This window comes from Amblyomma mixtum, chromosome 2, assembly GCF_055824585.1.
Source record: "Amblyomma mixtum isolate Tamu chromosome 2, ASM5582458v1, whole genome shotgun sequence".
Lineage (NCBI taxonomy): Eukaryota > Metazoa > Arthropoda > Arachnida > Ixodida > Ixodidae > Amblyomma > Amblyomma mixtum.
In genome coordinates, this window is record NC_143013.1 from 219818107 (window position 1) to 219836002 (window position 17896).

The 17896-nt window shown below is 48.1% G+C and overlaps 1 protein-coding gene across 1 annotated transcript in view; it reads left to right on the forward strand.

Annotated features, from left to right (window-relative positions):
- The window catches only part of LOC149362626 (solute carrier family 22 member 7-like), a 54603-nt gene that overhangs the window by 11843 nt on the left and 24864 nt on the right, over positions 1-17896 (forward strand). Inside the window, exon 2 of the mRNA XM_089568344.1 lies at positions 2933-4231. Coding sequence (XP_089424470.1) covers positions 2933-4231 — 1299 coding nt within the window. The remainder of the gene's footprint in view (positions 1-2932; positions 4232-17896) is intronic.

The window sequence follows — 17896 nt, forward strand, 5'->3', positions numbered from 1 at the left end:
ACACCGTCAAAATTTGCGCGTAGTGACGTCACGACCATTTCGACTAATGTGAAACGCGGACAGATTTGTGAACACGTCTTGGTCACGACAGTATGAGCCATTAAAGGCTTTCGCCTTAAAAATACGAAGCGAGACTGCAAAAAAAATCTAAAAAAAAATTGGCTGTGGCTTAGCTAAGGTTAAGCCTGGATATCTCGAAGCGAAAAGCTGCGGCGAGGTGGAGGAGGAGCCGCGCGGTGTAGTGAATACGGTGCTGTCTTAGAAGGTTGCTTTAGAGACATGTACTGTGGCGTGCATTCCTCTCGGATGTATACCAAGATATGAGAGACAGGCATCCGCGTTCCTTAAAAGTAATTTTCATTTCATTTTATTTTCCCTTAGGCCCTTAAGGCGCGGTGGCTCAGTGGCTATGGTGCTCGGCTGCTGGCCCGAAAGACGCGGGTTCGATCCCGGCCGCGGCGGTTGAATTTCTTTGGAGGAGAAATTCGAGGCCCGTGTACTGTGCGATGTCAGTGCACGTTAAAGAACCCCAGGTGGTCGAAATTTCCGGAGCCCTCCACTACGGCGTCTCTCATAGCCTCAGTCGCTTTGGGACGTTAAACCCCATAAACCAAACCAGGCGCGGTTCAGGTATTCACCGAGATATGAGAGAGTCAGGAGTGGTTTTCTTTCCTTAAAACCAATTTTCTTTTCATTTTCCTTCCCTTACGGCGCTGTTCGTATGTTCACCGAGATAGCAGGTGTTCCTCGCGCACTGCTTGTGTTTTATTTATTTTTTTTTATTTCTGCCGCGTGTGACGTCACTCCTTTCGGGTGTACACCAATATATGAGAGACAGGCATTTCTTTTCCTTAAAACCAATTTTCATTTCATTTCGTTTTCCCTAAGGCCCTTACGAAGGCGCTCGTCTACCGAGTCGGAGTACCCGGGTTCGAACCCGACCGCGGCGGCCGCGTTTCAATGGAGGCGAAACGCAAGGGGCGCCCGTGTGCTGTGCGATGTCAGTGCACGTTAAAGAACCCCAGGTGGTCGAAATTATTCCGGAGAACTCCACTACGGCACCTCTTTCTCTCTTTCTTTCACTCCCACCTTCCTCCCTTCCCTTACAGCGCGGTTAAGGTGTCCGCCGAGATATGTGAGACAGGTACTGCTCCATTTCCTTTCCTAAAAAACCAGTTTACCAATTTACGGTTTGGGTGTCCACCGAGACATGAGAGTTCCTGGCGCACTGTTCGTCTTTGTTTGTCTTTGTTTTTTTTTTTGCGCCTCTCCTGTGACGTCCCTCGGTTCTGCGCATGCGCAGCTGGGGCTGATTCTGATCACGGAGCATACGCCAGACTCGAGTTTGACTAGCCTAGTGAAGCTTTTCGTGTCAAAAGAACAGAGCCATACAGTTCTGAGCTGGTCAAGGGATTCTGCAATAAAAAGGCCGGAGTGAGTGTATAAGTAGCGCCACTATTGCCTTTTAGGAAAGTGGCATTGTATTTTCAATTAAAACATAGTGATACACATGTCTGCTTCTCCTTCTGGTTTGTTTTTTTTCATTCTGGTGTTTTCTTTCTGTCCTCGGCCTCATTTTGATTTTTATTAACTCGTATCCGCTACGAATAAACAGTTGCATGTTGTGCATGTCTTTTCTCTCCCTTGTATGTTGTTTTTGTTAGGCTTCGTCTGCTTGTGAAGTTTACGCTTGGGGTTTAGCAAGTACATTATCAAATGTTAACTTAGCACGCACTATATTTCTGTTTTCAAAGTGAACGACTTCCAGTGAATGAGCACAATAACATCGCGAAAGGAGAGCAATCAATCGAGGCAACTTCTGAACTAATGCTAGGAGCTTGGGGTCAACCAGTAGGCTTTCTCGTTCTCACTACGAATCATTCACCAGCCTTCTTACTAAACAAGGTGGCCCTTTGTCTCTGTAACGCTAATCGCTGCATTAAAAAATGACGTAGAAATTACGCTTCCTCTCTTAAACGTGCTACTGTTTGACAGCTGTTATGCATGGAATGCATGATGCCATGTCGTGTTCCCATGCATTACGTACGGACAATTCTGCATGCATGGAGCTCCCGTAGAAGACCAGAAATACAGCCGAAAAATAAACACTACCAACTAGCCCAGAAACGATTTCTTCCCGTAGATCACATATTTTATCGACGTTGGCTCCATTTTGTCCGCCTATTTGTTCATCTCTCCATGATAGCCTTCTTTGATGCTGACCTGAATAGCATGCAGAATACGTATTCTTAGCAATGTGAATTAAGACTTATTGTGTCTCTGTGGAGCTTTTCTTGGCGGAGCTTCCATACATGACCACGTCTTCTATCAGCACTAAATACTCCTACATTTTCGTTTTGTTCCAACCACAACTATGTAACATAAAGTCTCCTTCGACCTGCGCATGGTGATGCGTACGTATACGCATCTAATGTATAGTTGCTCTTCAGTCTTAAGGTCGACTTAACCACATCGGCTTGAAACTGGATTGCTGTATTGTTGACCCAATAACGCTTCCTTTCCATCAACCTTTTTATGGCCCAAAACCCGTACTCTGAAGTACTATCACAATGGAAATAAACGCGAACAGCGCGGCGACTATGCGCTCCACTGTTCGATTTTTTTATGGTATTTCTACCTGTGTGTTAAGAAAACGATGTCATAGTCGTCCTAGAATGCGCCACGGACAACTCCAGTCTAATATTTTTGCTGCCACCGAAGTAAAAGCGTGTTTGAAAGAAATACGAAGAGCGGAGCGGTAAGGCTCCGCTCTGTTCGCTTTTCTTTCCATTGTCATAGTACTTTCCCGTCGGTGGACGGACGAAATCATATGTGCGGACAAGGCCCATGTGGACGTTTAATGCATTGCATGCATTAAAGAAGGACGAACGCCCTAATGAAATGGTAATGGCCTTGCTTTTATGTGCCGCAGGACACAGTCGCGGAAAACAGGACCGTGATAGCGTGCCACAGCTGGGATTACGACGCCACTGACAAGGGCGACAGCATCGTGAGTCGGTTCGACCTTGTGTGCAGCCGCCAGTACCTCTACAAGTTGTCTTCGTTCTTCACTTCCCTCAGTTACACGACTCTGTCACCCGTGGCGGGGTTCGCGTCTGACCGCATAGGCAGAAAGCCGGTGACGATGGTCTGCGCTTTCGTACTGGTCTTCTCCTTGATCGGCTGCAGTGTGGCGAAGACGTTCACTTTCTTCCTCATCAACCGCGCCCTGGCCATGGCCGCCGGAAACGGCGGTTACCTTCTCACTTTCATCCTGCTGTACGAGGGGACGGGCCCTTCACGGCGCTGGCTATTCCTGCTGCTTCAAACAGCCGTGCCGGGTACCCTTGTGCCACCGGTCGTGCACATCCTCTCGTGGCAGTCGCCGAGCTGGGCACTCGCTCAAGCACTTATCATCACGCCGGCGGCAATCTTCGCCGTAAGCTGCTTCTTGCTGGAAGAGTCCCCCACCTGGCTTCTGGCGACGTGGAAGGTGCGTGAAGCGGAGGAGGGCGTGCTCTTGGCCGCCAAGATCAACGGCGAGGACTTGGACAAAGCACGCGGGGGCTTCCGAGTGCTGCTCGGCGAAATGGGAAAACTACTGGACAGCGACGAGCCGACGTATATGGCCACCGCTAAAGAAGGCATCCTCGAGGCCATGAGAATGCGGCGGCTCGCGGTGGCCGCTTTCTTCTCCAGGTTTACACTGAGCGGCGTGTACTTCGGCCTCGTCTTCAGCGACAACACATCAGGGTACTTTTGGTTAGCAGTATTCTTCGGTATGTCGACGAGCATCTACTGGGCCATAATTTTGGCTGTGGACCGCTATGGGATACGCGAAACGCTGTCTGCAGTTCTCGCCATCACGTGTTGCTGCGCCGTCACAAAGTTTTTGCTGGCGCTCAGCGGTGGACACTTTGTGACTCCCTTCGTGCACGCAGCAATGAAGGCTGTAGTGTCAGCGTCTATGAGCGTTGTGATGTGCTATGCGGGAGACGCTTTCCCCACGAAGATTCGGAGCGCAGGAGTGAGTCTATCAGTTTTCTTCGGTGGCATCGGGTCATATTTGGGCATGTTTCTCGCTAAACTGAAGACCGAACCAGAGGGCATTCCCTTCAACATGTACGTGGCCTTCATGACCATGTTGAGTGTCGTGGCCGTCCAGTGGCTCCCGGAAGTCTTCATTGAAAAGCCGAAAGAAGTGCTTTCCGTGGATGTTCTAAGCCCCGAGGCACGTAAGATGGCTTTGAAAGCCTCTCTGGGGCCCGCTGATGGGAAAAAGCGACGTAGGTCTTCATGTGGCAGAATGACAGCTCGGGATAAGCAGTAAAGACTTTGTGAGAATTTTTCAGTTTTTGTCGATGGACGAATTAATTGATTTTTTCTCTTGTTCGATTTTTAAAATTATATTTTGTCACTGCGCAGGGTCCCTACATTCAAGCTCCAAATGTAAAAGCCTTCTTGCATGTAGCAGTATTCCGCTTTTTGCTGTTATTCCAGCCTTACTATCGTAGCTATTAAGTCAATGATCACTGCACCGAACTGTTGTGGCGATTTTACACGCTTTATACGCGACAACGGAAAACGTAGGCGGGGGGAGCGGGTGGGGTCATGCTGAGTCTTTTGTGCGTTTCGCCGCGGTGGCGAGGAAAGCCTTGCTTTTTGTTCCATTTGTTGTCTTGCTCCTACCTGATTTCATTTCCCCTCCACTTTACGTCGCCTTTTGCTGAAATGTTTAGATGGGACCTATGCATCTTGTAGCGCGTAAACAGGCGGTCATCTGCTTACCACCCCTGAGAAATACAGAACGGCTTGTACGTCCACATTGTCCATGTGCAGCGTCCAACCGGGCAAGAATGACGGAGCGCCTCTGTCGAAATGCACAGCGATTTCAGTTGAAGTCATGCAACGCCTTAAGTAGGTAGTTGCCTAGACGTGATCGTTAAATATTGTGTACCTCTCGTACGGGTGCGAATTTGCATGCCGCTTAAGGCTTCTCGCGAAAAAGTTAGCTTCTCAAATTTTAGGCTTTTCGAGCGCCTTGTGCTCGCAGCTTTTAAATTGATGTTTATTAGGTGACCCTGCTTTTAGAGGACATATTCTGTGAAAGGATTCAATGTTTCTTTTTTTAGTCTTGGAATCATCGAAAAATAAAAGTACGTGAGAAGAACGTTTTGCAGAATTTTTTTTCACATGCAGGGTTGAACAACGTAACTTGAAACGACAGAGTGATGGTATTTAACCCTCGACTGAGACATGGTGCTCGCTTTCGAACCGTGAAGGTTCTGAAAGACTTGCGGTATGATAATTCTGAAATCTGGGAGACAATGACGCGTGAATTGCTGGAGACGCTAGCGATGCTTTACCGCTTCCTTTGATTCGCATTCACCAATGCTGAGTGTAGCCACTTAAACCTGCCAAAAGGAAACTCGACTACAAGGTACATGTCACTCTGTTTTCCAAGTCATGTGCGGCTTCGGCGACGTCGCGCTTAGCGTGGCTTGCTTTGATGCGCGTCGAAGGCGACAGGCTTTTTATCTTTTTTATAAGATCTGTCACCCTGCACGCATTCCTGGTTACTTGGGTATGACAACCAACTCTCTGCGTTCAACAGCTTAAAGGACCTAAGCTGTGTCTTTTCTTCTTTCAAATGATCCGTTAGACATTTGGATACATGGTACACCTCATGATATACGCTTACGACCGCTATATAAGTTGTAATTTAATTTCTTATGGATGGAATCAAAGAGTTTAGGTGACGTCAGGCACAAAGAAAAAACTGCAATGTAAGAACTGTTGCGTCATTTCTTGTAATTCCACTTCTTTCAGCAGGCTAGCCTCAGCATTGTAGTGAATTAAAACTACCTGTTAGTAATTACGATTGTAGTTGTTTTCGTACATCACGTGAGATTAACACTCCAAACGTGTCGCAGGCACCATTCCACTGGTTAAACCGAAGCCAGAACAGCATAAAGAAGAAATTGCAAGTTACCCAGCGGCCGTAGGCGACTACCACGTGGTGAATCATTCATTTGTAATTCACAACGTGTCATTTGTGAGAAGAAAACACCCAGTTAAAATTGGGTGCTTCTAGTCCCAAGGTCGCACCCTCCGGACACAAAATGTCACGCCTAAATTTCAACTGCACAGAGTGCGACAGAACACTGACGAGTTAAACTTGCAGGCACTAATTTTTGCTTTGTTCGTCGCGTGTAACAAGAGAAATTATGCGGGTTAAGAACAGGGAGTGAACTGATCAGTTGTTGCACGTTATTCCGCTTTTCTTCTTCTGCCTTTGGGCGAAACAAACCACCACACAACTTGTCGGCATATCGCGAACGATGCGCCAAAAACTGCTGCTGCTATTACACTTCCTCATTAATTGGTTTAACGAAGACAGCTGCAATGTGATTTTATGACGTGCTTTTATGATGCCACCTTACGGGACGAATAAATGAGACATCGGCTATGATCAGAAATTTTGCAATGGTTTACACATCTTTTTTCCGGCCGCAGTATGCTAGGAAGGGGTTTGAGGGGCGGATTGTCGATGATGGGGATAGCCAAACGAAGAAAGTGGACGACCGCTGAGCTCGTCAGTGTTGTATATTTCCCCACGCATCTGTCTAGAGTGCTCTAGCGGCGAGGTTTGTTGTGCATTTGTGACATTCACCGCTGGCTGGAGTGTAGAATATAGCTTTTAAAGATATATATCTGAGGAGTTGAACACGATCCATGGTAATGTGCTTGCACGATAAGGTCTTGCTTCGTGCCCCAGGTCATTTGTAAATGATGTCAGTACACTCCCTGGCGTATCGTTCAAGCGCTCTAGACAGGTCTGTGGACGACCGTACGCGTTCTTGTCTTAATGAGAAAAATGTATACTTGGCCTTAGCCGCGTACTTTCCGAGCTTACACAAACGGTCAGATTTTGTGTGCCGCAATCGTTATCGAGCTGATCTGAGGAACGCAAATTTTTGAAAGGCGTTTTTAAAAAATTTAAATCTACTTTGAAAGAAATCATCTGTGGATACATTATTTAACACCAGATTCTGAGCATTAGGCATTGAATGCTACATGATGAGGTCGTGTGGGTGTTACAGCGCGAAATTAGAGAGCAACACGGACGTGCTTTTTCGTCTATTAGGCGCTGCACCACCCACAATTAACGACTATTACTTACTCGCCCAGCTATCCATCATCCTAATGCGATCTCTAATGCCATGGTAGAGAACGTAGTCAGATGGTCTTCGTCCGGGCAAAGCGTTCATCATTGGCGGAGTTTAAATAGAGTCTTCACTCCGCAGAGGGACAAGAGGACTTGTCTTCAACTCCGAGAACCCTCCTTGAAGTGATCCTCCTTGGAGTGGAAACCTTACCCTATTTCAACACCGCCAACTATGAACGCTTTGCCCAGACGAGGGCAAGTCCTCTTGTCGAAGCATTGGCAAGCACCCTAAGGCTTTCCCCTCCCTTATTCACTTTATTTGCTGTTCTGCATGAGAATACTGCTTCCATGACTATGCAGTTTTTTGATAATTTGGGCTATAACCAGGCAGACGCTGCTGTCTTTTTTTCACACTGATAGATGGCGAGGCCGCCGGGCCTCCTTTATAACCCGATGGGTCGGCAGCGGCCGTACAGAGAAAGTGTCTCTACCACCCGAGGGACTCGAGCAGCCAGGACACTGTGGTGTACTCAGCGCAATGCGATGACTCCTCGATCGACGACGGGTTCGCATCGGCTAGCGAAAAAATGCAGTGAAACGCTAGATGCAGTATGATGTTTGCGTGTCGGCTATCGTTTGTTGCGACGAAGGTCTTCGAAGCCTCTATGAGCGCACTAAACCAGGGCTGCTACAAACTGGGTGAGTGCTTGATGAGCGTCGCTTGTGAACAGCGCTACTATGCTGGAGTAGCTTGCGTAGAACTTGCCCGTCGGTCGCTGATCTAAGCCAGAGTTTAACATGGGCTGGGCAGGGTGGTCACCTTGTGATAACAACGTTATACAAAGAAACTGGGAACAAAGTGCGAAGATCGCTAACGTACAGTGGCAGCAGAATGAACTGCGCTTAAATATCTTAGCGTCGGTTTATTTTGCGTATTTTTATGGCTTGAGGGCTCCTGCACCGATCGAATCGAGGCTTATCGCATTACTGGGAGAGGATGCAGAAGCACTCACTTCGGAAGAATGCGATTGCACAAACATCAATGCAGGCGTGAACTGCCGTTTTTGCTATCACATTCTTACCGCATATGCCTCTTGTGTACGACTTGAGCGAACCTGCTGGGCTGAAGCCATTTCAAGGGTTTTTCTGCGATTTGTGGGTTGCGTATTACGCGTAAGAGTCTCTGAAAACAAAAAGAAGCCACAAGAAACTGATACATAATAATGCTGCTACACGAAGCGGCAGGATTAGAGCTAGTTGGTTGCGCATGATAGGATTATGTAACCGTTTAAAAGAACACAGAAGGCTGGAGACAAAGTGCACTGTGTGTTCGTCTTTGTGTGTCGAGAAGCGGACAAGGGAAGGGAATTGACGGGCTCGTTATGACACACACATGAAGGTAGCCAACAGTCAACGAAACCAAGGAGCAAGAGGATTGTTTCTCTTTTTTATTTTTTTAAACTGGTAGTGCTGATCAGTGGGAGATAAATACGAGAATAATTTTATCTGTTAAAGATGGCTGATTAGAAAAGAGAAGAAATAACAACCACATGGCGCCCGTGGAATCAGAACCGCGGACATCTGAATTTCGCGTCCAGTGCTTTACCAACTGAGTTACGGAGGCGGCTGTGAAACATTCTGCTTTCGGGGGTTATTTCATGTAACCTAGCCATGCGAGAGTTCAACCACACCATCCTCGTCCATAGCGGCGGACTTAGTACGTCCTGTATTACCGTAAGTATCACGTGGTATGTGATCGAACGATGAGGGCGGAGGCTGGGCGAGAACCCTTTTTATGCTACCTATGGTAAAGACGGCCAGAACCGAGACCTTCGTTAATCTATTTAACAGACATGGGAAGGGAGTACCGGGGTTCGTTATGACATACATGAAGGCAGCCAACAGTGAAACCAGTCAGCAAAGGGGATGTTATATGTTATTTCTTTTTAAATTCGTGGGTTAGACCAATGGAAGAATAATAGCGTGTTTATTTTTTCATTGACTTTTGGCTTCCTTGATATTCCTGCGTCTTTGTCTCTTGAGCCCTTCTGCAATCCTATAACGTGCTGGAATGTTTCGTCTCATCGCGACCAAGGAAATAGAACTAGAATTAAGCCTTCAGGATAAAAGCATTCATAAATTTTACTTTTAGCATCAGTGTATGGTCTCGGGGGGGGGGGGGGGGGGGGGGGGGGTGTAAACTACCTTTCCAATTACACATATTTCTCAAACGAGGCATTGATGGCTAGTTTAAAAAGGATTTCTTATCTTGGCAGAATCGTAATAGCCATGTGAAATTAGGCCGCAGCTTATCTCTCATGGCTTTGTCGTTATAAGTTTCAAAACACGTGTTTCTAGTTATAACTTATAAACAGTACGCAAGGAGCCAGAACAAGGCCACTGCGCTCTAAACGTGAGTGTGGGCCACTGATTGGCAAAAAAAAAAAAAACAGTGGGTTCAAAATATTCCATTTCGTATTTCAGACAATATTCCAAGCACCAGTGGAAATGACAGTTGATGGTCTTTTCGCACGAAAACGCACACCTTTCACCTCTGGCGCAGCGCAGCGTCGCTGAACGACTTCTGCAACAAAAAGGAGAACAAGAAGGATTTTCGCAACGCGTCACAGCGCAAATTGGCGGCAATCGTGACGGCCAACCGATTCCGCGACATGTGAGGCAGCATCGAGGACGGCTGCTCCACCGACCTGTCGACCCAGGGGAGTGCAGGCCTGATTGTGTCTCTCGTCGAGATGAACCTGCGTTCTGGGGTGCTGAACCCTACGATAACGTATGTACACTTACAGGTGTTTGTACTTAAACGCATCGGAACTCATTGATGCGCACAGGTAGTGCAGATATGCGCTCGCTAAACCGAAGGGAGCCGGAAGAAAGTGTAAGGCAAGAAATTGGTACCTTCGCACAAATTAAACGCATAGAAGTGGAGGCATGTGCATGTTACTGATAGATAAAGTGAGACGCCGAGTTGATAATGCGAATCATCATCATCATCAACAACAACAACCTAACTATGCCCACTGCAGGTCTATGTCCTTTCCCATACCTCTCGAATTACCCTGTCCTGGGCCACCTGCCGCCCCTCTACCCACGCAAACGTCTTCATCCCATACGCCGACCTAACTCTATGCCATCTCCTCAACGCTTGCCTTCTCTTGGAATTCACTCCGTTATCCTTAAGGACCAGCGGTTATCTTGCCTTCGCATTACCTGCCCTGCCCAAGCCCATTTCTTCGTCTTCATTTCGACTAGGATGTCAATTAACCCGCGTTTTGTTCCCTGATCACCTCTGCCCTCTTCCTTCCTCTTAATGTTGCACCTACCATTTTTCTTTCTATAGCCCACTGCGTTGCCCAATAGGTGAGTACCGGTATGATACAGCTATTACATACACTTTTCTCTTGAGCTTTTTCTCTCAGCTTTGTGCACTCTCATATCGTAGCCCAAATGACGGGCGCACGCCGTCATTCTGCTGTGAGCAGTCGCGTGGTATTTAGGCTCTGTGTCACCGTGCTTCTATTATGGCACTCAGCAGCGAAAGGCGGACATGTTGTTACTACACTCACTCGTAGGAGCTACTGCGGTTGCTGTACCTCTTTCCGTGCTATGTGATATTTTCCTTCCAGCATAAGTTCCCTTGCCTGCCCGGCGGGTGACTCAGTGGTCTTAGTATAATGGATGTGAACTCAGGCACGGGAATTTGAGTGGTGGATAAGAGGGATTTTTGGTGCGAAAGCACTACTCCAGATGTACCATCCCCGAGCTAGAATTTTGTCATCTTGTCTCGGGTTCCGAACTAACCTGAGCTTACCCGAGTTATCTTGGGTAAGCACACAAATTGCCCGAGTTAGCTTACACGAGTTAGCTCGGGTAAGCTCGGGTAAGGTCAGAAGAGCTGCAGCCGATGGGAGGAAGCTCGGGTATGTTAGGAGGAGCGTCGCGGACGCTGCAGCCAATGGGGGGGGGGGGGGGGGGGGGGCAGGTGGCAGCTAGTAGTTAAATTAATGATTAGTCGCGAGGGGTTTCTCGGGAAGAGTGACATGGGTCGCACAATCCCTAATGGTGGCTCTGAGAGAAACAGTCATTTGCCAGTGCGGTGGCGCGTCGCTTAACCGCTGCAGCACTGCACTGGTATTGGTATGAGGACTCGCCGCCATCCATGAATGTTACGTAGAGCAGGACCAATTCTGCATGTATGGTTATTAGCCCACTATAGCTACCGCGTCATACCCTTAAGGCGGAGCATAAGTGTCCCCTCCAATTGAAGTAGGAACACATGCTTTCTCACACCTACCACTTTCTTCTGCGACTATGGCTTCGTGAACCCTCTGTTTCAAGCTTTATGCGTGAATCCGTACGGAAAACTAATCGCAGCTATTTATTCGCTTTGAATGCGCTCTCTGCAACGTGATTTGGCACTTTATTTTTGAAGCGCAAGCCCTTATTACGTGGAACGTCCCGAAGCAGAGAAAATCACCGCCCGTATACCGTCGCCGCCGTGCCAAATACGATCGCACTAGCACGTAGCTTGCGCAACTCTGTGCCCGGCAGCCCTAAAACATTTCGACCTCTCCTTTAGCGGCAACTGCGCGCACTGTAGTGCGGTGTCTTCGGGCACTTATCACATGGTGTGGGCCTGCCCCTCCACCCGGCCATTCCCCCTATCCCCAACCCAACCCGGGAGGACTGGGAGGCGACCCTGCTCGGCTGCCACGACTTACAGGCCCAACAAGCCTTAGTCGGGCGCACCTGGGCGGCGGCTACCGCCACTGGGGTCCCAAACTAGGGACCTCCACCTAGTGCTTGTAAGGATCGGTCCCTTACGGGCTGATCCAAACACCTCCTGTCCATTCTGAATAAATGTTTCCACCACCACCACCAAGAAGCTCGAAGCATTTGTCGTTCGTCGTGAAAAAGCAGCAGGGCCCGCTGTGTATCACGTGTTCGCAACGTATGCCATGATACGTACCAAAAGTGCACGCGCGGCAGCCGTAGCAGCTGCATCCGATGTCGAAAGGGGGTCGATGCTAATGTCAACAAACTCCCGTTGCCGTTCATATCGGAGAGGAAAAATGCTAGCTGGCACCCGCTGGGACTCGGGCAGCATGCGCTCGCACGATGGGATCAAGCGTAAGGCTCGATTGAAAAACAATTCAGGGGGGGCGCTTTGTTGACCAAAAGTGCGGTGAGGCGAAAGCCTTAAGCGCAGTGTTGCTGCTTGTGTCACTGATATGTGGTTAAGATGTTAATGGATGAAAAACTTTATTAAGCTAGTGAGTTTGGACCGTACAAGATCTCAGGGCCACCGCACAGCCCTCACGTTACGCGCATGTGTCCAGGCCACGTAGGGCCATGGCACTGGCACCCCGGTTCACACAGCGAAGTTGCGCGTCCGGGTCCTGCGACGCAAGGAGGGCCTCCCATTCCTCCCATGTACCAATGGCGGGCTGTCCCTGCGGGGGAGGATCGGCAGGGCAGCCGAAGAGGATGTGGTCTAGGGTGGCGTGCGGTTCTCCGCAGAGAGTGCACTCTGGGGAAACATGGCGGAAGTGGGATAGAAGCTGAGGGGTAGGAAGAGTTCGGGTCTGGAGTCGCCTCCAGAGGATTTGTTGGGAGTGGGATAGGCGGGGGTGGGGAGGGGGATAGAGTCGACGGGCAAGGCGTGCTTGTTGAGTTAGTTCCGGGAACGTGTGTGCCCACCCCCTCGAGAAATCCCGGCTGGGGTCGCCATTTGCCCGGCAAATAAGTCCTCGGGCTATGTTATCGGCGGCCTCATTTCCGGGATTGCCAGAGTGAGCCGGCACCCACACGAGCTCAATACGCCTATCGGGATTTAGGGTGCACATTCTCAATATCTGCCACGCGGGGGGATGGACGCGTCCGCGGGCGAAGTTAAGAATGGCTGTTTTGGAATCGCTTAGTATATAAGCCGCATTGGTTTGGGCAATGGCTATTGCTATAGCTGCTTCCTCTGCTTCTTCCGGGGTACAAGGTGGGTCTATGAAATGGGTAAATGGGGGGGCTGCTGGATGATAAACCACAGCTACTGAACGGTCTGTACCACACGCGGCGTCCACCCAGCGCACATCCTCTAAAGTGCCATATTCTTTATGGAGAGCTTTGGCTCGCGCGACTCGGCGGGATTGATGGTATTCAGAGTGGACATTCTTAGGAAGGGGTTTCAGGATAAGCGCGGAGTGTATGGCGCGAGGGAGAGAGATGAAGTCTGTCGTGTGTGCCGGTATGCGAATTCCCAGAGAATCCAGTATATATCGTCCAGTTTCCGTGCCAGCCAGACGAAGGTACTGTGTGTAGCGATCTGCATCTATAAGTTCTTGTATAGTGTTGTGCATTCCTAATTTTAAGAGTCTGTCCGTGCTAGTGCTCTTTGGTAGGTTTAGCGCTGCTTTGGTAGCCATGCGGATAAGAGCATTGATCTTGTCTTTATCCGAACAGGAGAGGTTTAGGTAAGGAGTGGCGTAAAGAATGCGGCTAAGCACGAACGCATGCAGCACCTTGAGATTATCTGCTTCGTCTAGACCGGCTCGTGAATGTAAGCTTCGCCGCTAGGAGCGGAACGCGACAGCGTCTTGCAACGCTGCCAGGAAGTCCACAGAACGCCATCGCCCGTTCGGCTCTGCGCCTGGCTGGACGGTAAATTGGCTTTTGTGGAAAGGACATGTATCTGTCTCACATATCTGAGTGGACACCTGAACTTTGCCATGAGGGAAGGGAGGAAGATGGGAGTGTACGAAGACACCGTATTCGCTAGACGCGCCTTTTTTCATTTCCAACCATCGAGCTGTCATGGCGGAGTAGTTAGCGTGCTCCTCTCGCACTCCGGAGAATCTGGTTCTATTCCCCAAATCGACCAATTGCCTACTCGGTTTCATTTATTTATTTTATTTAGTGCATCACTATACCATCCCTTTAATGTGTTGCATGGTTACTAGCCTAGGTACAATTGGCCCCGTTTGAAATTCGCGCATTGTGTCGTCACGGCCATTTCGAACAATTGAAAAGCATGACATTTCTGTTGACAACTCCTGCTTACAACGATGAGGCATTAAAGGCTTCCGCCTTAATATTCACCAGCAAATGCATGACGGCGTTGAACAGCACCGAATAAAATCTCCCAGGTCCTCTGCTATTCTCCTAAAAAGTAACGATAGCCATGATCACAGAATAACGTTATTTGAAGACGATCATTGTGTGTAAAACCTGCCGTGATTAAAGAGCTGTAGTGTAGTTCGATGCTGCGAGCTGGTCTTGTCTAAGTTCTGTGTTTAACCAGCCACTTTATTTGCTTATTTTGCTCGTATATTTTTATTGCAGAATAAATGGTCGTCACGTCCGTTTATTACGTATGACCCCGTCCACTTATGACCCCATTTGCCGCAGCTACCCGGATGGCCCGGGAGGTCACGCGGTGTAATAGGTGGAGTAATGGGTGTGCCTAAGCGCAAGATGGAGGAAAGTGTTACTCTGGATTTGGCATCAGCATGCCGCCTCCTCTTGACGGAGATTTTTGTGCGGTGGTATGTTCCGCAGGACAGTGAATCGGTGATGGTGGAGTACATGCGAAGAGGCGAGTGAGATGTCCACCGCCTTCTCTAGGTTGTGATGGCCTTCAACTGGTGCCCACCATATAAGTACTATGTCTGTCGCGTGAATGCGTGTTAGTTTTGAAACGAAAACAATTTCGTATTTATCGTCACTGCCGACCCGCTCCGAACACCACAGAAGTCCTAAAATGTTTATAATTGGCCTTAATGCTACACTTAATCTTCGTGTTCTCTACTGATTCTATGGGAAGTCTATATTGTGTGTCTGATGGTTACTTTGCCGTTATTCTCCAAAGAAATAATGAGGTGCGTTCTTTGGATTCTAATGGCTATCGCAAGAGGAGACAACCGATGGTCGCATTGGGTAACAGCGAATTTCATGGGAAAGCAAGCGCAGCATGGGATGGCAGAGGTTCGGATGGACTGATGGCATCCAGACGTTTGAGACGACAGGGTGGCCACAGCTGTCATCTTAGAGGGTTAACAGGACATGAAGCTGGAGAGGAGTCGGTCCTACAGTGTGCGTCGCTATGGTGGCTGCTGATAAAGATAATGATGACGTTTCTCCCAGCATCTCCTAGCCCTGTACGCCTTGCAGTGCTTGTCCCTATGACGACCGAACGCGAACTTTCGATAGCGCCCAAACCAGGCCCATCTATCCTTTACAGTTCAGGCTCACTTAGGGAACGTTGCTCAGGCAGCAGGTTAATGCAGGAGGCTGAGGTCACGATCTGTACTAATTGGTGTGCAAAGAGCGACTCGAGTTGATGTCGGAGAGGGATGAAACTATTTCTTGGAGGCCGAAAGTTAGCCCTGATTCGGGTTGTCATGCAGTTTCAATGATATCTTTCGAATATTGAGACATCTTTTCGGCGACAGCGAGGATTAAAATAGGCCTAAGCATTTACTTTTTTTTTGGTTTTTGTGTATAGTGAGATCACTCTACAAGGGCCGTCTCTTTGTGCCATTTTAGGCAGTCAGTCTGTGAGCTAATAACGGAAACACCTGCGGCTTCGGGTACGGCTTAAGGAAAAACTTAGACGTGAAAGAGACACCACACAAACATTGTTTTTGCCACTGCTTCCTTTTCTCTGGATAGCTGCAACTTTTGAAATTTTCATGAAACAGTGCTCGCATAAGACAGATATTCGTGGAGAGAATGAAGAACTTCTCCAGTAATTTCTTTTGGGGAAAGCTAAAGACAAGGAAATAATTTTTAATGCGGGCAAAGTGAGTAAAATACACCATAGACATCTGCGAAAAAGCACCTGGCAAATGGAAATGTTAAACACCGCCTTCACATGTAGAGAGAACAGATGAGATGAAAAAAAAGAAGCAAAAGAATGGTCCCGTCTCAGACATTACGAGGTATTTAGAATCCCAGTTGCGGTAACGCAAACGTTTATTTATTTATGGGTTGGCTTGGCTGCGCCAACGACGTCGACACGGCTAAACCCACAAACCGCGCTTAAGAGCTGCGCTCTAAAAGTTCAAAGGCGGAATGGCACTGCTTTTTTAAAACGAAATCTATGGAAATTTTATGACCAACGATTTCTTGATTTTTTTTTCGCGCGACACGCCAACGACAAAACCCCGGCACTCTTATCAGATGACAGTCAAAGAATAGCGCCTTTTGCACCAATTTATTTTTCTTCTCAGTTACTTGCCTGTATACAGGCTTCAAAAAATATAATTTATTTTTCCTCCTTGTGGGAGATCAGAAGTGAGAAGTTTAAATTTTCGTGATTTGCTAGAGATACCGCACGACTGGCTTTTAACAATATTTTTCCTCTACGAAATACCTTATACAGGGTCTGTTCTGAAAGTAGTAGGACTCATTTTTTTGTTTAAAATATATTCATGAGAATAGTACAAACGATAAGAATTTTTCCGCACCTACACGAGTTTTACAGTTTTTGTACGCCTCCAGGAACGCCTGGACCGGAATGCTGTTTAGCTCCCTCGTCACGGCCTGTTGAACCACCTGTACCGATCTGTGATGTTTCCCCTTGAGCGTCGATTTTATTCTCGTGAATAGAAAAAAGACTGGCGGGGCCAAGTCGGGGCTATAAGGGGGCTGAGGCAGCGTTGCCGCCTTATGCTGGGCAAAAAAACGGGGTCTTCATTCACATGATGAAGAAGATCCTGGCAGATCGCTTTCCGGTTGGTCTTTTGCTCCTCTGACACCACTCCCGGCACCAACTTCGCGCACACTTCCCTCGTGGTGAAGTTTTCTGTCACGATACCAAAAACTTTGGTTAGAGGAATGCTCAAGTCATCAGCAATCATTCTGATACTCATATTACGATCACTGTTCAGTAAATGTTTCACTTGCTACCCATTTTCGTCGGTCTTTCTTGTCGAAGGGCGTCCTGAGCAGTCGTCGTCTTCCACTCTTTCCTTACCTTCTCGGAACAGCTTGTGCCACTCAAAGAACACCTGATCTACCCATGGAAGCGTCACCGTAGGCCTCCTTAATCATGTCGTGAGTCTCTTTGCTCGTTTTACTAAGATTTAGACAAAATTTGATCGCGTATTGCTGATCCAGTAAACGTTCCATGATTCTGCGTGACGAGACGTTTCTATAGGGGTTTACAGTACAAGCAACCTGCTCTCTTCAACGGCGGAGAGCCGACTGCCGATTTTCCACAGCATTCCTAATATCCACTTTCAACGATCCTGCACGCGCAGACCGCCTCTCGTCCGCCCGTTCGCCCAGGAAAAAACCAGTCCTACTACTTTCAGAATAGACCCTGTATATCCTATGGAAGAACGCGCAATGAGGTCTTCACAATAAACTCGCAAAAGCGGGAAAGTTCTATGCCAAACAAACATGAAAAGCATTGCAATGCTTGACACACCACACTGCACGACAGTAGAAAATTTATCGCATTAGAAACATTTCAAGTGAACGAAAAAAGTTATAGGATGATCAGACATCTGATCCGACAATTCTGCGAAACCGGTTTGTTTCACCTTCGATTGAATGATTTTACTCGGAGCCATTGTTTTACGCATACCGCATAATATTTTGGGAAGATGAAGGAAAGAGCTGGGTGGATGGGTGGTGGCTGGCGCTTCTGGAGGGTGGAGATAGGGTGGTAAGGTGAGTCGATTGTAGTAGTAGTTGGGTGGGCAGCCATCC